Consider the following 21,467-nt stretch of genomic DNA (forward strand, 5'->3'; position numbering starts at 1 on the left):
CACCACACAAAAATATATGTGAAAGAGGAAATTTTTTGGTCTCTAAAGTCTACTTTCCATTAAAAATATCTGATATGAAAAGAATTTAATTAATAAAATATGTCTATACAGGGGGGGCTAAGTTGATGGGTTAATGATGGAATTAGTGAATAACTATTAGTTGACCTTATATATACATACATGTCTTCTTTTTTATGTAAACAAATGAGAAATTTGACATCAAATTTTAACCATTTCGATAGTAAACACAATTAATTAATTTATTAAACAATGACTAATGAGTATAACAAGATGTCACAACTAATTAATAATTTATTAAACACAATTAACCACAATTTAGAATGTTATTAAGCACAACTTTTAGGTGTTCAAATATAAATTTGTAACTAAATACTGACTTTTGTATGCCAAAGTTTTGTGATATTTGCTTTTCCTTTTCTTGAAGTCTCATGGTCCAATCAACCATAACTAAAACTTTAAGACATCGAGTGTACAAATGTTTACTCATACATTGTCATCACGTAACTCAAAACTTGCATGTTCAACGATATCATGATCACAAATTCACAGCTATAGTAGACTAGCCTTGGTTGAGCGGTGAGTAATCGCCACCTTGAGTTTATAGTTCTCCCACTGTAATTTTTAGAAGCTCCAATATGTAGCATTTGGTCCATCGTAAATTTCATGTTCTCCGAACACACTAAATATAATACAACGATGTCTTGAAAATATATTAAACAAGTTTTCCAAGGAAAAAGTAAACCAGATTAAATTCACACCCAAGTTTGGAGAACTAGAAATGATAATGTTCCAAGGCTTCAATACTTCAACTATAAACAACTGGAACTAATATCTTGAAGCCTTAAAGCTGCTGCCAATCCACTATCTATGGCACCTTCAACATTGGGACTAACACAGAAGTCACCACATATGGCTAGTCTCTTGTTTCTGTCCCAAAGACATTTTTCCTCTTGGGCAATGCTAGCAGCTGGAAATGCACTTCCCCTACAAAATCAACCAACATGATTAAAAATAGTTCTCAACTTCTCTTAGAGAGCATTGACTTATTTGAGCATATTTACTGATAATGACATGAACACTTCTGAGACAGTTTGGGAGAACTTATGGAAACAACTCATGACGAATTCAAAAGCTGTTTTCAACTTATTTTCATAAGTTCTGCAGGATAGCTAATGAAAACAACTTGTAGATTATATGAAACAATTTAAATTTATTTTATCTTTTGTTAAAGAAATAGCTAAGACATAAGTACTTATTTGGTATATTTTTGTGCTATAAACGCTTAATTAAGTTGTTTATCCACACAAGACGTAAATATGCATCAAATGATAGTATTGCTAGTACTAGTTATTACTATTTTTTATTCTCTTCGGATTCAAATGTCAAAGTAAAAAAAGAAGAAAACAGAACAAAGTAGTTACAAAAGTATAATGTGATACATAATAACCCTTCCTGTGTGCAAGTCATATCCTATACGAATTCAGTTTCTAGAGCTATCTGAAAAGTTAGTATTCTTCCATTAACAAGGAAGTAAGTATTATATGCTTATCTTAGACCGTGATGAGTGGTTTGAGTAGAGTTCGTCAATAACTAGTTGGTTAGGGAAATCGAATGTAGAGTTCTCTATATGGTTTTGAAGAGAGGTTTCTGAGGGGCATTTGTGTAGTATTGTTTGTTTCAAATGGAGCTCAGAGCTTTCTCTGGCTTATGAAGGATCCAAACCTTCTTGTTATCTAATGCCTTAGCATGCATCTGGTCCAAACATGGACCTCTTTATTAACCTGATAAACAGGTCAAGTAAGCAACTAACTAAATGTAACCTGCAAGACGGCACAATTGTTGTTCAGGATGGTTAGTAAGCCTGACTCAATAGCTTAAAATGCCATGATTTTGGGATTTACTTTCAGCGATGAGACTGAATGTTCTGTGATGCTTTGAGAGAGTTTGTTGTTTCTGGTGAGAAAGTCAGCTCAAGCATAGATGTTGGCTTGATTCTACTTCCTTTGGTCATCTGCGTTTGGCTCGCTCTATTCAGGGTTTAGTGTAAATTCTGGTACTATTTTGATTTCAAATGTTTCAACTGAACTATGATTATGGGTTATGCGCAGAATGTTTAATACAGATGGCTATCTCTCTTTTTTACGAAATGACAACACTGAATTCACTCCAAAATCCTTTCAGATTGTGCTCAACCATGATTGCTAAATTTTAGAAAATGGATCCATCAGTTAATAAAAAGCACACATCTTGAGCAAAGCATTTGTCTCAGCAGCTCTGATAGACATGAACACCAAGTGTAGGAACATTTCGGAGGCTTGCCCGTTATTTGACTCAATGAGTGAAACAAACACTGCCACTTGGAATACTAGATTTTGGTTTTGACCTCCATGGACATGGACACAAAGCACTTCACCTTTTCAACTTACTTAACTTGCTATAGTAAGTTCAACAAAGAGGTCCATGTTTTGGACCGGGTGCACTTAGGTGTATACTTAAATAATTACGGATGAATCAACATCCACTATCCAGTAAAGTGTTGTGCTAGATACTACATAAGCTATAATCTAGAACTTGAGATAGTTCTCTCAAGGCTCTAACGATCAAATGTAATGCTAGCTAGAAATATTATATATGCACATGACATGTGAATAGCATTCGACCAAGATTGACTAACCATCTATGGGCCTTCTTGAAAAAAGGTTGTGATATGTTAGTCCCTGTCCTTCGAAATTCTTGGAAAAGCTCTTCAGCCACTTTATTCAATGTAACGTCTGAGGGCTTCTTGAGTCCCGTTTGAGCAATTATACTCTCTGCATATTCTGCTGTTGAATGAAGAACCCATCTTTCACTGTAAAATAAAGATGCAACCTTGTAAGCAACGGAAACCTTTTTTAAAAAAATATTGGGAAAGTGGAGATTATTATTATTAATAATGGTGGTGCTAATATTTTACAACTGTCTCTCAAAGTCAAACTCTAACCACTGAGTTGACACCTCATAGACCGTAAGCAATGGAAACTGACTAACAATATATGTGTGTGTGTGTGTGTGATCGAGTAATGCGACATTAAACAAATACCTTGCAGTAGAACGGCCTGGCTTCCTGCTATCACAGTAAGCCCAACTTAGAATTTTAGAATTTTTAATTGAGAAGCCTTTAACTGGAATCTGAACATAAAATTGAATTTTGTAGATTAAGATCCTTGCTTTTACACCACAATAAATGGTCCTACTCCTATATGGAAGATTAAAAATAGTCAACAAAGCCTTAACTTAATTATAGCCCTGTTTGGATAAACAAAATAATTAAGAGCTTAGAACATAAGTGCTTATCAAATAAGTGCTTATACATAACTACTTTTATAATAAAAGATAAAATCAAATCAATTTCTTTTTCATAAGCTATTCTGGACAGCTTATGAAAATATGCTGATAACAACTTATGGACATGTCATAGCTTTTTTCATAAGTTTTTCCGGACAGTCTCACAAGGGATTATATCAGTAGATAAGTTTAGATAAGTCACTCCAAACAACGCTATAAATGGAATATCTTTGATAAAACTAGAATATACGGTTAAGGGATAGACAGTATATACTTAACACAATTGATATTATAATCAAGGCCAAATACTTCCCTGGGTCCTTTAAGTTTCATGTTTGTAACAGATAGGTCCTTTAAGTTTTTTAGGTAACAGATAGGTCCTTTAAGTTTCTAAAGTTTCAGATAGGTCCTTAACGGAATTGATATGAAGGACCTATCTGAAACAAACTCGAAACTTAAAGGACCTATCTGAAACCTTAGAAACTTAAAGGACCTATCTGTTACCTAAAAAACTTAAAGGACCTATCTGTTACAAACGTGAAACTTAAAGGACCCAGGGAGGTATTTGGCCTATAATCAACAACACTCTGAGAATAACTTCTGCAGAGTTGGCTACAAGAACCGGGAGAAATACAAACTGCTGTAATTCAAATACAATAACTACGAGTAACTAACTAACCCAACCTCTAGGAGTTAAGAGAGTTTTGTCTCTCCCAACCAACCTATTGACAAATAACCCTAAATCTCTCCACTGTCCTAAACTCTTATTTGTAACTACATAGAATACAATAACTGCTAACTGCTGTCCCATTTCATAACTGCTACATAACTTTTGTCTCGTGCCCTCTTGGATTAATCGCAATGGTAGGCCTTCTTTTTACAAACATCCCATGTTTTACATTGTAATAGTTAATTCGCATTATATTTTTTATGAACTTGCGCGTTACAAAAATTACCACAAACTTATTCCTGCCAAGCTATTTTCAGTTGTTTCAAACAGGAAGTCAAGCTTCATAACTTCATGAATGAAAAAAGGAAGAACGAATAAGACATCAAGCTTCACAGTTAAAAAAGAAATAAAGAATCATCACGCCAAAACCAAGCATGAGATGAAATGGTTTCAAAATCAAATGAACCACGTAAAGCTCATGTATATTAGCAAACTATAGAATATAACAAAGTTACGGAGTTGTATAACTTCATCATACCGTTGACAAAGGCTCTGCAAATGCCAGCATAACTGCGAAACATGGCCTGATGGGAAGATTGTGCACCTTTTCTGACAACTCAGGCAACAACTTTAAATCTGCATCCTCACAAATTCCATAGGTGAGTGTAAAACATCAAAATATATTTTATACTTTCTGTTCAAACTATACAACAACAACCAAGCCGTGGTCAGTATGGATCAGCGAATGCCATAAAATAGTCACTTATTTGGTTCATAGATAGACTATTCATCTCTACGCTACTTAGTATGCTTCTTCCGTTCTACAGTTCTATCAATTAGATTACTATCTGTCTACACAAATTTAACTTATTTTCATTGAATCAATTACATAAATAAGACATAACCAAAATCATATAAAATATATCAAAAAGATGCAGCAATAAGATCAAGGAAAGATGATAAAGTTAAACAGGTTGTGAAGTCACTATTCATCAAAGCCTCTTTTTGGCTTCACCGGTATCCTCATCTTAGCAACATGTAAATATGTTATTGTAGACAATATTCAGTATTGTCAATCGCGGAAAACAGCGTTTTGTTAAAATTCTGCTACACAGCAATAATATAGCGTCGCTACAGGCCACAGCTTCTATTTGACAGTATTTTGTACTAAAACAATTGTGATTTGTTCCAACTTTGCTACGCTGTATCGCTGCTATAGCCACTATTTAGCAACACTGACAATACTCTTTCAAAAATAACTAATCAGCAATTCAAGAAGAAGAAAAAAAGTGGAAAATGCTTTTCAATCAAAGTAAGAATTGTAGCACCTAACAAGCTTATTGGTATAGCAATTGGCTAATACAAGCTACCCTTCTCCAATCACTTTTGTTACTTTTGTCAGTTTTCTTCAGTAAATTATTTAATATATATAAGCTAGATGGCTTTCTATACAACTAATTTCCTAACAAAGAAAAAAAACCTTTTAAGAGAATCAGAGATTAAGAAATCCAAGGATAGAAAGCATATTCATACCAAGTGGTGGCAGCCGTCCTGTGACATCTGCAATCCTAGTAGAAACTATGTTCTTATCTGATGCAACAAGTCCTTTAAACTGACCAAGATTTTGTCCATCCACACCTATCAATGACCACAATTTCTCACCATCTAACCATTCAACTCTTCCAATACCCACACCAAACTTGCTTTCCACACCTAATAATAAGAAATAATGATCATTTTCACTGGGTTCACGATCAACTCCAAACAACAAAAGTAATCAATAAAAATATTAAAGTAGATACCACTCTCATTGCATAATGCTTTGCATATAGAATTCATGCCTGGAACACCCACAAATCTCTTGCTTAGTCCTTCCTAAAAAATATGCCAGTCAGAGAAAAAACTACTCTGATAAATTTGATTCTGAATGCACTAGGCTCTGTCACAAGCCATGCCTTGTACATGCATAGCCGATGTTGAAAATGGAAGAAACATATGATGAATTTCTCAAAAAATTTATGTTTTTCTAATATGCGAGGTGCAACTGAGATATACCATGAAGCACTGACATACGTAAACACCAATAATAATTTAAGACAATGGAATGCCGACATGAGTCGTGTCGGACACCGAACACGCTTTCAATCTAAAGTGCCGGTGTTACATAAAAGATATTTATGGTCACCAGCCAGGAACTTTTTATTGGGCAAGGGAGGGATATTTTGCTTTTTTCACATTCCACTTGTCATTAGCACACAAAACACAATTATTATATATGCATCAATACTGTTTTCAATAGAATTAGTTAGATGAAAAGTGGAGGAGCCTTGACTAAATGGGAGGTAATAGATTCAAATTGTGAAATCATAAGGCTTCGTACAAGGTAAAGACATGATTTCTATGCAATATTATGTACAGCACAAAAAAATCAAACATGAAGAATACTTGTGAACCTGCTCTATGTTGTCAAATTTAAGGGTTTGAATATCAAATGAACCAAACTTTTCTTTCCATTCAGCTACGAGACCCCTCGACTCCCATTCTTGAACTAGACGAGCCACTTCAGGCTTGCTAACCGAGAAAAACGGAGCACCGTGGTCGAAATGCAGCTCCTTGCCATCTTCAGTTTTCTCTCTAGATTTCCAGAAAATAAGAAACTTAGGACTCTCTTTAAAATTAACACTAAGCCAATGAAATGAATTCCAGTAATAACATTCAGAAGGAAATACCAACTTTAACTGTGTTATGCTCGAAACTAAAGTTATTTACTCTATATACTAGCACTGTTTCTTTAACCAAACAATGACTATATATAAAATGAAGAATGTATCACATGCTTTAAAACAATGGATACTAAAAGATTGAACATTAAAATAATGATTTCAAACAGAGATTATAAGCTACAATACATGTTATTAAACTGAGCAATTGCAATACTTAAGCCAAAGGAGCCATAAATCTTGTGAAAGACCTTCCTATGTTCCCATGATCAGTACAAATAATCAAATATACCAATCAGAAACACTCAAATTAGTTTTTTAAAAAACCAAAATCTGTCAGAAAGAAACTGCACAATTCTGTACTAACGATACATGATATAAAATTGTCCAGGAAACACTGTTATTAACTAAATTGCTATCATTCTATGACACACTATTTAGTAGGATACACTATTTAGTACAAAATATTGTCAAATAACGGATATAACGGTGCTATAAACTATTGCCGGGTGGAATAAACTACTATTTTCTGCGACCCGCGATTGACAACACCAATTTAACAGCTATAAAATATGCTAAACAAATAAATATAACAATAATCAAACAGAATCCCATTAAATAAAAAAATAGGAAAAGAACCTTCTTTGGGACATGCGTCCACCAGGGCCTCTAGCAGACTCAAAGAGTGTAACTGAAACACCATTTCTAGCAAGAGTTGATGCACACACTGCTCCTGAAACTGCAACCATTTCAAAAATCATAATCATAATCATAATATATCAATAAAAGCCAAAAAAAAAAAAAATTAAAAAAAATGATGAATTGGTTAGAAAGAGAGAGGTGCAAAATGAAGCTTACTTCCACCACCCAACACAGCAACCTTAAAGACAGTGGTAGTCATTGTTTTTTGGTTGTTGGATACTGAAACAGACATGCTAACTAAGTGAATAGAGAGAGAAAGAGCTGGAAAGTAGTTGTAACAGTGGAAAAAGTCATCATGGTGGTGGCTTTGAATTGAATATGAGGGTGTATATGCATTGCATAACCCTCTTTTCAATGAGTCATTATCATTGAAATTTCTTAACCTCCTAGCTTAATCACATCTGGATTAAGAATTAAGATTACATGCATGATAAATGGACAAATTACTTTTAGCCTCCTAATTGACAAATTAAGAGTGTTAAAATTTCCTAGCTTCCTAATTGCAATCACACTTAAAAAAAAATCAACCTAAAAATTACTCTTTAAAAATGCATTTATTTTCCTTCAAAAAAGAATATGCATTTATTTTATTTTCAAACATACTTTTATTATATTATAATAGTTATGTGTATCACTCATATTTTTTAATAATTTTTTTCATACATGTTTATAATATTGTAAGAATCTTTCTAACAAAAATTTAAATATATTAACAAAAGATGAATTGAATATGAATATTTAAGCATCAATAGCTTAAAAATTCATAATTAATTCAATCCTTATTAAAAAATTCTAAAATTTTGAAAGATATTTTTTTAAAATATCTTAAACATGACCACTTGTTTAAAAACATTAATTGATTTAAAAGCAATGGCAAAAAATGTTGATCGAACACATTTCAAAAATCATTGATATGATATATTTTTAAGGACCACAAACTTATTTGATCATATATTAATTTATGAAATTTTATATTTAATTTAAAACAATTTTTATAATTTAAAATATTTATACTTACATTTTACTCCCTCCGTTTCAAAATGAGTGTCGCTTTAGCCAAAAAAATTTGTTTCAAAATGAATGTCGTTTTCAGTTTCCAATGCAATAATAACATTTTCTTTTCAATTGTACCCTCCAATTAATACTTTGCACACTACTTCCAAAGTATTACTTTTAAAACTAACCAATAGTTAATAAGGATAATTTGGTAAAATAACCATTCTCTTTCTTTTAATCATTGCATTTCTTAATATGTGTGTAAACCCCTAAAACGACACTCATTTTGAAACGGGGGGAGTAATATATTTATAATTTAACAATATTTTTGAAAGCGAACAAGTCATAGAAGTAATAATTTTTCTTGTTCAAGTGCGTTGAAACCTTGGGTCCTAATAAATTTGATCCATCGAGGTAATAGTCCATGAGAGACCGCATTTTTCTTCTTCTTCACTTTAGACTACATCATTCTACCATATCTTATCATGGTTCTTCTTCACTAAATACAATCTATGAGCTCTCTATCACTTTGCATAAACATGTGCACCAAGTTTATCCGTCATCTAAATCAAAACAACATTTTCCCCCACTCTTTTTCTGATTTTTCACAAGCAAACTTATTTTCTTATTAGTAAGAAAGAAACTCTGTTGGAATATCATCATAATTGTCGTTGCTGGTGTGGTCTACCTACCCACTACAACATATTCGATGATCGGGTTATAATTTCCGATGGTGTATCTAGTCCAAAGCCCAACTAAATGTGCATGTTACTTAAATCCTTGTATGACCTTAAACAAGTAGAAAATGGTATGGAAAATTAACTTCACTCCTCATAGCTCAATCTAACACTCAAGCTCACTTATATCCTTCGATATTCACCAAGAAACACTCGGGGTTCTTTCATTGCACTTCTAATAATGTGTGTTGACGATGTGATACTAGTTGAAACTTGCTTGATGGAATGTTCAAGAATCAAATTCATCCTTGATTCCTCCTTAAAAATTAAAGATCGAGGTGCATTTACATATTATGCCTTGAAGTAGCACCCTCTGAGAAAGGAATTTCTATTTGTGAAAGGAAGTATTGAATATATTTTTTATATCTGATAATGAACACTTGGGATGCAAGCCAATTGGTAAACTTTCATATCCTTCTATAAGGGACGGATGCACAACCAAAAGAATGTGGGCATGTGCCCCCTCTAAATTTTCAAATTTTGAAAGTGCCATATATATACGGCTACGCTAGGATTGAGTGCGTACTTCCAGTATCTGCAAGAATTCACTTCCATTCATGCATGTGGTGTATTTAAATATCTCAAGAGTTCTCCAACTCGTGGGTTATTATTTTCTAGTTTCTCCTACGTACATTCAAATTCTAGGATTCTCATATGTTGATTGGGCCTTGTTTACCAACCCGTAAAATCTTATACGAGTGACATATGTGAATTGTGTTATGAGATGGAAGAGGCTGATGATATTCATATTTTTTTTCTAATGCAATCATAGTCGTGCTTGTAGGAACATTGTTAATAAGTGACCTATAATTGGTCCCGTGAGCATAGCTCAGTTGGTAGGACAATGCATTATTATATGCAGGGGCTGGGGTTCGAACCCCGGACACCCCACTTATTCACCTTATAAGGTGAATTCTAGCCACCAGGCTACCTGACAAAAAAAAAAAGTGACCTATAATTGATTGGATGAAGGAGTTTCAATTGCATAAATCTCGATGATTTATTCTTCTTTTTGTCGTAGATTTTTTTTTTTATAATTGATTGAAATTTTGGATAAATATGAATGTCATTAATGGTAAATCAATTGTATATAACATAGTTCTTGACACATGTAAATAACATAGTGATGTAGTATTTTTCTATCAATCAAAAGTAAGTATTGTTGTATTGTCTCCTCAGGGACTAGTGCGATATCATAAACCGTTCAACATAAATTATCATTTTAAGTTAAAGTTTAAATTGGTTCTTTGTTTGAAACTACGAGAACTAAATTGCGAAGATAAAAGTTGAGAGTAATAAGGCGTAAAAGCGTTGGGATTAGAGTCCGTTGATCAAACGTCGAATATAACCTAATGATCACATATACGATTCTAGCTCTTTACCGATATTATCATGTATCACTCAACAATATCATTCATGTCTAAGTAATATTGTGAGATCGATTGTATCGTTTAATCGACGATTTCTCAATCTATTAAACGATCCGAAAGCTTTAAGTTCCGATACATTGTGTGACTATCAAAACCTCAATCCTATGTCTAGAATTATTGTTTTGATAGATGAATATTCTAAACCTAGATTCAAAAGTATTTCTCAATAGCAATTAAATCAAACATAAGAATGAAATGCAAGAATAAACTCAATATCATGTATATTGCTAGAATCATATATTTGAAAGATCAAAAGATTACATCTAAGCTTGATCAAGTACCTCTAATCCCAACAAAGGAGATTTAGTTGATCATTGTCATGATAACCATACAAAAGTGGAAGAAAAGATGAAGATTCATGCTAAGAGATTGATTTCTCAAAGATTCTTACTAAATCCACACTCAAACACTCTTGCCCTATGAAGAACAGCTATTTTCGCCCTATTCTCTCTCTAAAACAAATGATAAGATATGTCTCCAATGAAAGAAAAAGCCTTTTATACATATTTCTGTTCTGCTGAACTCGCCTCGCGAGATATGCTCGCCATGGCGAGTTGATGTTTCTTCACCAGTGGGTTTCTACCACGTCAGCTCTGAGAGGATTAAGTCGCCTTAACTCGCCTCGTGAGATATTTGCTCGCCATGGCCAACTCTGGACCTTGCTCCCTACCTCAGCTCCCCTTGAACTCGCCTTTGTGCTCGCCATTGCGAGATTGCTCGCCTTCCACTCGCCGTTGCGAGTTGCCTCTGATGCTCTCTGCCTATGCTTGCCATGAGCTCGCCACTGGCGAGCTAACCTTTGCACAATTTCTTTGTTTTTCTTTCTTGCTTAGTGTCTTGACATCCAAATCCTGCACAAATGGGTAGATTGAGATATAAAAAGCGTAATAGAGCAATTTTTCATTTTTTCTCAGCTTTTCCCTAAATAACTTGTAAGACAAGTAACAAAAGTGCCTTAAATGTGATGTGATATTAATTACTTTCTGGCACTTATCACATAGTTGGGAAAGCAGTAATGTGGTAAATCAATTTACATGATATATTCTTATTAAGAAAAAAAAGTGTGATACCGGTGTATCATTCGGGGATGGGGATTCTCTCCAGTGAATTTTTTTACTGGATACAGTCCAGTGCCAATCTCCATTATTGATTGGTCATTTAATAATTTTGACTAAGTCAATTATAGGAAAATGTGGGGTTGTTATTCCACTGCACTCTCCTGTCACTAGAGAGGATCAACGAATTCAATGCTAAATCAAGGAGGAATTAACGAATTCAATGCCAAATCAAGGAGAAAATGTGTGACATTTTCAATTAATTTGAAGATGCATGTTGTTGATCAAAGGATTTTCAATTAATTTGTGTGATGTATAATGTATTTGCAGTGTGTTTATTCAACTGTCATTTTAGAACAGTAACATGAAAATAAGGGAGTTGATGCTTGAAGTTTTTTTTCTTCCTATTATACACTCATTCTAATCGATTAATAAATTCTACTTTTTTGAAACACAATCTCTTTTTCCAATAAATTTGATTTTATATATTTTTCCCGTGACAAACAATTGATATACTCTTTCTAACAAACTTCTTTTCTTTTCACAATATGTTGTTCTCATAACAAACATTTTTTAAATAATTTTAAGCAAAATAAAATATTTCAACTTCACATTAATCGAAGTATAATTATGTTCTTCAACTTTCCTACAACTGCTTTAATAAAAACTTAGGTTTCAACTATGGCTTCAACAAACACTAGATTCACATTGTGTGATATTATTATAAGTAACAATGTTACAATTTTTTAGATATTACACCTAATTATTTTAACAATGTTACAATTTTATTTACAGTTTTTCTACTCTTTATGAATCCATTTTTTTAGATAACAAAAACTTGCTTAAAAAAAGTGTTTAAAAAAAAAAACAAGCTTCAATTTTCCAAATAAATAGGATGAACCATTATTATTATTATTATTATTATTATTATTATTATTATTATTATTATTATTATTATTATTATTATTACTAGCGTCCAGACGGGCACTCCCGTGCCCGTCTATCCGCTTTTTCTACTGCGCTAACGTATTGATAGAGAGGTATAAATATAATTTTAGTGAATAAGGTTAGCCAATAACACCCTTAAAAAAAAGTTAGCCAATACTCCCTCCTGTCTCAAATGTAAGAAACTTTTCATTTTTTAGGTTCATACAATGAATGATGTTTGTGGTCTATATAGACCACATACATCATTCATTGAATGAACCTAAAAAAGTGAAAAGTTTCTTACATTTGAGACTGGAGGAAGTAATTTGTTAATTTGAAATTAGTGACTATTGTTGTGAATATCATAATGGATATGGCAAACGAATCATTAAATGATACAGTTAATAAATCACTACTTACATTGGAAAGAGAAGCACACAAAAAAAAAAAAGTACCATTGAAGAATGTTCTCCACCATCGATTTTCATACTCATACATATACAAAGTTTTCTTTGTATGATCTGAAAGTTTGAAAGGAAACTTAACAGAGAAGTACTTTAGTTATTGTGTCTCACCGCCCTGATGGTATTAGCCCACAATCCATAACTGAAACTTAAGTTGGACATTCAAATTTAAAATTGTAAAATAGATTAAATATATAACATTCACCAATGATTTCACAATCCGTACAAATAGTCGATTGTCCAATCTAGAGTAAGAAGAAATGGACATCATTTAATAATTTTGAAAAGGAAAATGAAAAGAAAAAATTATGCCCACTTTATTAATAGTTATAGATTAATAAAAAGATCATACATGTATTTGATATAAAAAATTGATCTTGATAAAGAAGGTAAGATGATATATGTCCACTTTCCATACAAATACACTACCGAGTTATGATCAATCAACATTAAAAATAATTGTGCTCGTCAAAAAAAAAAAATCAAAGAAAAACCCATATTTGGATTAATAACACTTTCACTATGTTGTACTAATGTTAATCATACTTTTGGCACCATACCAAATTGTGTTATAATACTTGATCGTTCACATCTTCATCTCATCACTTATAGGCCGGTCTTTTTTCCTATTATTTTCACATTCTCTTAAAATTTTCAACTATCTAAAAGAAATAAGTATTTTCACATTCTCTTAAAATTTTCAACTATCTAAAAGAAATAAGTGACAAACAAAATTGGTATGAGAGGATTTCTTTTTGATGAAGAATAACAGGCTGTAACAAAAATCAACAAATAACGGGATAAATGAGCATATAAAAAAGTGAATAAGAATAATAGAAGAAAGGAAAAAAATTGAAGAAATCCCTACCGTCGTCATGGTGGCACCGTCACCTATGTGATAACTCGTTGTGCTCACAATGACTTCTCCGTGGCCAATGCACCACACCGCTTCTTTTCAAAGGTGGCAAAGGACACCACTACCTTTCACTTTTGCATATACTGATGTGTCTATGAATTGGAACTGCAAAATAGTAATAAATAATCAATTGTAGAAATTATAAGCAGAAGGGTTCACCAAAAACAAATTATAAGAAGATAACCAAGGGGATGTAAATGCCAAACGTTAAGTCTATGCAAGAAAGTAGATATCCTTGACAAATTGTAGAAATAATGATTATGAGTGATGTCTATTGCATGAACGCAAGTTTGTGGATAATGAAACTACCATGAATCAGTTTTTTTTTTTTGAAGGAACCATGAATCAGTTATTGTCTTATTCTCTGTGATGTCGTACGTGAATGCTGTCTAACCATCGCATTCTTTTTATAACTTACCGTTATAAATAAATAAACCACTCACTTTTCAAATTTTATTTGCAATTGTTGTTTCTTAACTTGAAGGGTAAAATAGGTAGAAAAATAGGCTACACCAAAGCAATGTATTGCCTTTATTAATAGGTATAGATAATGATAGTTGGACACCTCATTTTTCTAACACTCATTCAATGTTTTTTTCTTCTTCTTTCCTTTGTCTCTATTTTCATCGCATCATCAACCTATCATAGTATCATACGATTCTCTATATTCCTTTATATGTCAAGGTGATTAATAGATGAATAACTTAAGTGTCTAAAAATTATTTTAATATATTTGCCCTATAGATGGTAGACGTGATCAAGACTTCGAAATTATTTATGAAAATATTCGAAGAAGAGAAGGAAGGTTGAATCAATGCACTAACCTTAGCAACTATGGGATGATATGTAATAATATCATCCTTCTTTTAAAAAAACATGTAATAATATCATCCGTCATTTGTTAAAAAAAATTCTTGCAAGTTGTAAAAAAAAATTAATACATGCACAATAGTTAAACTTGTGAATATACAAAACTTTTTAACAACCAAAAACAAAATAATAATAAAAATAAAAATGATGCCAAATCATTCCATTGGAGTCAAGGAGATTTATGCATTAACAATCTTCCTGCCGTCTTCAACATTCTTTTTGCATAATTTCTAAGTTCCCTTTGATAAGTAGATAGACGGAATTGGTAACAAAAAAAAAAAAAGTAGATAGAGGGAAAGAGTGGATAAAAACACGTTACACTAACCATTGATTATTGGAACATAAGTAAATTGTATTGAATCTTACCGGAGACCTCTATGCTTTTGATAATGCAGGACAATTCTATGTTACAGTGACTGAAGAAGAAAAATGAAGGAATGCAATAGGCAATAAAATATATACATGAACCATAAGGTTAATTACCACCATCTTAATTCAAAAAATAAATAAATTTCTCAGGCATCTTACATATTTGAATATTGCAATAATCAAATTGAATTGAATTAAATTTAAACTACTTTGAGTCGAAATACTCCAAAATCAAATCAAATAAATAGTAAAAAGAGAAGCACAAAATTAAAACAAATTACTAATTGTCATTCTTCCCATAGTTTTAACGCGGAGATCATTGGACGCAACCAGAACGCGAAAGTTGGACAATATGCATTCTCAGTTTTGTGTTCCCACTACAAAGGGTGACTATCTTCTAGGTCTACTATTGTCGCCAACGCCTTAGTCTTCTATTCTTCATCCACCTTCTCTCTTGCATATGGTTGGTCATTAGCCTTTTCCTTAACGCACCCCCTCTCTCTTTCATATGGGTTGAGTTTCTTATTTCTTACTTTGGTCGCTACTCATCTTCTTTGATATGATGTTGGGTTTTCCCTCGCATAATATCACCGTTATCGGCATAGCCCTCCTATTTACCATAAACAGAGCCACTGAAAAAGGAAAAAAGAAAAATTAAAACATATAATTCATCTATGAATTATCTACACAAAATTTGGACAAAGACATTGAAAACGAAGTAGAGATAAAGTGAAAGGATAGGATAAAAAAATAGATTGATGTAGAAGAATAAGGAAGAAAGTGGAAATTGAAGTGAATATGCATGCATGGTGGCAAAATGAACTACCTGATATGTTTGTCCACATTGTGCCTTTTGTTTCCTTCCTTTTCTTTGGAAATGTGAAGCACTAATATTAAATTCTATTAACTGTTGGATTATGAACACAAACAAAATGAAAATGGTTAAAAGTAAATTGCAACAGGAAAATTATAATAAAGACTCCACCAGTGACTGCTGCGGTGAACTTGCTATTTTTGCAAGCAATTCTGTCCTAGTGTAGCAACAAATTTTTGATCACCATATTTAACCTTCCACTTTCCCCTCTTTCTTATATATGCATCAGAGAATGAAATTCACAATTAGATTTCACTTTGAAGAAAACTGTTTCATGATCTGATTTTTATGGCATCAATTGCTATCTTGGATACAACAATTATTTTCATAATGGTTGAGCAATATTAAAAGGAAAAATTAAAAGTACAAATTTAATCAAATTCTAGTTTGAGTGGTTGGTAAGATATTTTTGGAATGCAAAAGAGAAACAAAAAATATATTAGAGAAACATGGAAAGGATAAAGAAGTTTTTGTTAAAAAAATCATATAACCTCCTTTAATGCAGTTAAGGAAAAAACCGTAAAAGAATAGAAAAAAAAGTCATTTTTGCCCTAAAGTTAGTTTTGGACATGAGCAAGTAATTGAATAGACTGAAGGGCAAAAATGGTATATAAAATAGGCTACACCAAAACAATGTTTTGCCTTTATTAATAGGTATAGATTATTATTATTATAGGTAAAAAAAGTTTGAAGAAAAAAAACTTAAATTATTAAAAAAGAGTAGGAGTAATTGAGAAAGGATATAAGTGATAAATTTTACTTTAAAGGAGAATGTTAACCAGTATCCCCCGGGGCATTGGTTAAACACCAAAAGAAGAAGTAAGTTTTTGTTAAAGAGTAATGTAATTATTACTTGATCAAAAGTGACAGTTTATAGTTCCAAGACAGAAAATTCTATTTTTGGATTCCTTAACCAGTGTCTCGGGGGCACTGGTTAAAATGATAGTTAAAACAGTTAGATAAAAACACAAAATCAAACATTAAATAAAAGGAGAAAGAATAATGTTTGTTGACTCTTCTTCAAAAAAATAATGTTTGTTGACTGAAAGGAATGAACTTTGTGAATGAATAGTACAAAAGAAGGATTAAATGATTAACTTCTATTAATACTTCATAGTTCATTTCATACATCACATCTTCATCATCATCATCCTATAAACTAAATTATGTAAACCAAAACTCAAGAGAAACAAATGAACACATGGACAACCGGATCTTGCATATGCCTCATGAATTGATCATCCAAATCTTACTGAGGTTACCGGTGAAGTCTCTTATACGTTTCAAGTGCGTTTGTAAGTCTTGGTTAACTCTTATATCAGATCCTCACTTTGCAAATTCGCATTTTCAAATTACCTCTAAAACACACACTCATAGACTTGTGATCATATCAACTCCAGATCTTAAAACTCGATCTATAGATTTCGAAACATCCCTTAACCAAGATTCTGCTTGTGCTCCACTAAACCCTAATTTTACGCATGATCTATCTTATTTCAACGTCGAAATTAAAGGTTCGTGTAACGGGTTTATATTTTTGCATAGTTCTTCAGACATATTTCTATGGAATCCATCCACAGGAGTTCACAAACGAATACCTTTATCTCCTATTAATTCCAATTTAGACGATGGTTGTTTCAGTTATTTATATGGTTTTGGGTATGACCAGTCAACAGATGACTACTTGGTGGTTTCAATGTCTTGTGATCCGGCTTTAGCTAATATTTCATCACATTTGGAGTTTTTCTCACTGAGAGCCAACGCATGGAAAGAAATTGAGGGTATCCATTGCCCTTATAAGAATGCCTCTCATGATCCCAGAGTAGGGTCGCATTTTAGTGGATCTATTCATTGGTTGGCTTTTAATCATGATTTATCGATGAATGTTATTGTTGCCTTTGATTTAACAGAAAGGAAACATTTAGAGATGTCTTTGCCAAATGATTTTTATTGTGATCCCAAAAATTGTGATTTGTGGGTATTTAGAGATTATCTTAGTCTATGGGCCATGGGGGATGTTACAGTTGAAATATGGGTTATGAAAGAATACAAAACGCATTCGTCTTGGACTAAGACTCTTGTTCTGTCTATTGATGGCATTTTCAATAAGTACTTTGCCCCAATGTGCTCTACAATCGGTGGTGATATTATCGGAACAGATGCTGGTACTGAATTGGTGAAGTATGATGACAAAGGACAGTTGCTAGAGCATCGCTGCTATTACAATGATGGATGTGGATCCGAAGTGGCCATGTACACAGAGTCTCTGCTTTCACTCCCTGGTGACAATGAGCAAGCTTAAGAAGATGACTCAAACAAGAAGAATGAGGTTGTGAAATATTATCTTTCACTATTTTCTTGATAATTATATGTATTATGAACTCTTGGGTGGTTGCATTTGTAGGGTACTATGTGTTTGAACTTTGAATGCATTTGTAATACCAATTAGTATGCCACATGAGCTAATGTAATATGTCATGAAATGATTATTGATTAATCATTTGTAATATGTTTATTGAAAATGTTAAACTTTATTTGTGTGAGAGTTAGGGAGGGTTAGGAGCTCATTTGTAATAATTTGTTATGTCATGTGCTTTTGTTCTTTCTATGTGATTTTATTCTTTCTGATAAGCGTCACTGTATATGGTTCTATGACATAATGAACATTGAATTTCTGTCAATTTGATATTCCAATGACCCCTCTTACATTTTCATTTCATAGATCATTATTGGCTTATCTGTCACTCGGTCACACCTCTTTTAGTTTATTGTACATATACAGACCCTGTCATGCTTCACAAGGACAGTACTTTGAGATTCTGAATTCAGAATATTTGCTTGCTGATATGCTTAGACACAAAATGGATTTTCATTGAGAAGCTATATCTATTTTAAGGTACAGCAAATCAGGCTTAGGCATCAATTAACATATTTTTCAATTGGAGTTAATGAGTATAGTTCGTTTAGACTAAGATCAATTAGGCTCCCAAAAAAAGTGGAAGTTAGGCACATGAGAATCGTTTAGAATGGTCCATTACATAGAAGTGAAGAACAAATGATCAATATTCATGGAAATTGTGAGTATGAAAAGAGAATATTCTAGCAAAATCGAACACGACGCAAATGTTAGAATCTATAAAAAGCATACACTACATGGCATGGACAAAATCAACATATCCACAATCTTAGCGGTAAACCGCTTCATTATCAGTTTTGAACTGAATTCCCATAACATCAAACTATCAACAACTAATGCCAAAAACTCCAACTACCGGAAATAAACAATCCAGCTATTAAATCAAATGACAAACAAATATAGCATATTCAAACTAATGCACAATTTACTCGCTCATATTCAAAACAAGTATATATAAACCATACAACATCAAGACTTTACTGACACTCCTTCTTTGTAATATATGTTTCCTATAGTTGAGTTGGATCATTCATTTGCATTCTGCAAAACAATCGGTTAATCATCTTTCTTTAAAGCATTTCAAATAACTTGATATTTTCATCAAGTCAAACGTATACTTACAAATAGAAAGATAACAGACTTTCAATATATAATTTATAAAGAAACAATATTCATAATTATAAAATGGTTAATTAATTTTTCATATACTGCATAATCATAATTATGATAATGAGTGATTGACAAACCACTTTTTATTATTCAAGGTAAAATGATCCTAATAAACAGAATCGTAAATCTCTTAGTTGAGAACAAGAAAACCAACTAATCTGTTATTGGATTTGTCAAACCACTCTTTCTTGTAAATTATTCTATTTGATGGTGCTTCTTCAAGACCAAGTTCCTCAACCATGCGTGTACTTAAATCATAGCAGACTATTTTTTTATCTTTTTTTTGGAAGAATATATCACCATTCCTCCTCCAATAGGTCTCTGAATATAGGAGGGCAAAGGTCCAATAGTGAAGAGTTTAATCCATGATTCACTCACACCAAGTTCACCTAAAATTGATATGTCAAAAGTAGTCGTGTATGGATACCAAGAGATCAAAGCGATGGACCCATTTAACATCACCAATCGTGCCACCATACCATAATCAAAATTGGGATCCTCAAAATCAAAATTGGGATCTCTTGTGGGTATTGTTATGGGCGTGCATGTTGTAAAAAACACATAGCTGCTGAGGTCAAATGATACCAAGCAAAGTTGATCATCAGTTTCACACAACCAATGACATATTCCATCATTCGTGTTTAATATAGATCACTCCAGTTTGAATTCGAAAGCATATTGACATCAAGTTTTTCCCAAGTGTTACATCTTAGACTATAAATCTCCCATACATTATCATAAAATATTTTTTCCGATTGCGCATCTTTAGGTAGATTGAGATAAAAAAGATCTTCTTCACGTAATGGAAAATAAGCTAGACGCCTAATAATTTTATAGTCAGCTCTAACACGGTCATAACCAAATCCATGAAAACAAATCGAAGAGCTCCAATAAGGTGACACAGACTCCATAGGACTGGGAGGAATGACATTGACTTCATCTCTTGTCGGATTCCACAATACAAATGTACTGTTACCTCCATTGGAAAGGCAAAGGGTTCCGTTAATAGTGCTAGAACCCATAATATAAAAGATAGGGTCCTCCTGTGAAGTGGAGTTGGCAAGTCCAATTTGAGTCTATTCTCAAAGCTGCGACTTGACAGTAAATGCAAATAGGACCTAGTGTGAGTGTGATCTTTGGAGACAAACTGGTGTAGGATGAGTGATGTATCATCGTAGTAGGAGTGAGAAATAGATATAAAATTAGACCTGAACATGGTGATGAAATTCGAGTTTTCAAACAAGAGAGACCATATTTTGTGTACACATCCAAAACGCTTCAGAGATCTTAAAGGAAGTTTCGACAAAACTAATAATGCAAGATCTTGAGGTATGTGGTTTCTAACCTTTTTTACGGCCATGGAGAGAGTGGAAGGAGTTATTACGGAAGAGGATGTGCAAGGTTACTCGTGTGTTTCTGGGCTTATAAACAAATAATGTCCCTGAATATTTAATCCACAAGTTAGGGTTTGACAAAGATTACTTAATTCATAAGTTTTCCTCTTTTAACCTTAGTTTGTTTCTCAATAATACTTAATATACTACCTCCGTCCCTAATTATAAGACCCTTTTGAAAAAATAATTTGTCCCTTTTTATAAGACCCCTTTGGTATTTTCAAGTACATTAATTATTTCTTTACCAACATACCCTTATTTATTTTGCATTTTTTTCTTCAATCAACAATAAATATTATATTGAGAACATAAATTAACTCTCTCTCTTAAGGATAAAATTGTAAAAACAATAGTAATTATATACAAATTTAATACTACAACCAACTTTCTTAATCTCCGCAATTTTGGCAAA

At 32.6% G+C, this 21,467-nt stretch overlaps 2 protein-coding genes, 2 long non-coding RNA genes and 1 pseudogene across 4 annotated transcripts; 1 reads left to right on the forward strand and 4 right to left on the reverse strand.

The window, feature by feature from the left end:
* Window positions 1-413: 413 nt before the first annotated feature.
* LOC146949160 (FAD/NAD(P)-binding oxidoreductase family protein) lies at window positions 414-7,740 on the reverse strand. The gene is made up of 9 exons (XM_085745229.1): window positions 7,594-7,740; window positions 7,375-7,474; window positions 6,469-6,649; window positions 5,818-5,890; window positions 5,549-5,728; window positions 4,554-4,651; window positions 3,101-3,189; window positions 2,696-2,869; window positions 414-1,005 (listed from the first exon to the last, which is right to left on the reverse strand). Exons 1-9 carry the CDS (start codon window positions 7,667-7,669, stop codon window positions 831-833), a joined length of 1,146 nt encoding a protein of 381 aa, XP_085601355.1. The 5' UTR covers window positions 7,670-7,740; the 3' UTR covers window positions 414-830.
* Window positions 7,741-13,358: 5,618 nt separating this feature from the next.
* LOC146949161 (uncharacterized) lies at window positions 13,359-14,380 on the reverse strand. Its single transcript, XR_015027159.1, has 2 exons — window positions 13,915-14,380; window positions 13,359-13,819 (listed from the first exon to the last, which is right to left on the reverse strand). It is a non-coding gene; the product is annotated as an uncharacterized LOC146949161 (long non-coding RNA).
* A 909-nt stretch (window positions 14,381-15,289) lies between these two features.
* Window positions 15,290-16,591, reverse strand: LOC146949162 (uncharacterized). The gene is made up of 2 exons (XR_015025384.1): window positions 16,028-16,591; window positions 15,290-15,833 (listed from the first exon to the last, which is right to left on the reverse strand). It is a non-coding gene; the product is annotated as an uncharacterized LOC146949162 (long non-coding RNA).
* A 588-nt stretch (window positions 16,592-17,179) lies between these two features.
* Window positions 17,180-18,756, forward strand: LOC146949163 (F-box/kelch-repeat protein At3g06240-like). The gene has a single exon (XM_085745231.1). The coding sequence runs from the start codon at window positions 17,277-17,279 to the stop codon at window positions 18,375-18,377; it is 1,101 nt and encodes a 366-aa protein (XP_085601357.1). The 5' UTR covers window positions 17,180-17,276; the 3' UTR covers window positions 18,378-18,756.
* A 969-nt stretch (window positions 18,757-19,725) lies between these two features.
* Window positions 19,726-21,021, reverse strand: LOC146949164 (F-box/kelch-repeat protein At3g06240-like; annotated as a pseudogene).
* Between the last annotated feature and the right edge of the window lie 446 nt (window positions 21,022-21,467).

Source organism: Medicago sativa, chromosome 2 (assembly GCF_051527215.1).
Source record: "Medicago sativa cultivar Bolivia chromosome 2, Bolivia_mono, whole genome shotgun sequence".
Classification (NCBI taxonomy): domain Eukaryota; kingdom Viridiplantae; phylum Streptophyta; class Magnoliopsida; order Fabales; family Fabaceae; genus Medicago; species Medicago sativa.

Coding starts and splice junctions, on each gene's coding strand:
- LOC146949160 (XM_085745229.1), bottom strand. CDS start 7,669: ATGTCTGTTTCAGTATCCAACAACCAAAAAACAATGACTACCACTGTC. Junction 6,650..7,374: donor GGACGCATGTCCCAAAGAAG/GTTCTTTTCCTA, acceptor CTGGAAATCTAG/AGAGAAAACTGAAGATGGCA. Junction 3,190..4,553: donor TTGCAGAGCCTTTGTCAACG/GTATGATGAAGT, acceptor TTTTATGTTCAG/ATTCCAGTTAAAGGCTTCTC.
- LOC146949163 (XM_085745231.1), top strand. CDS start 17,277: ATGGACAACCGGATCTTGCATATGCCTCATGAATTGATCATCCAAATC.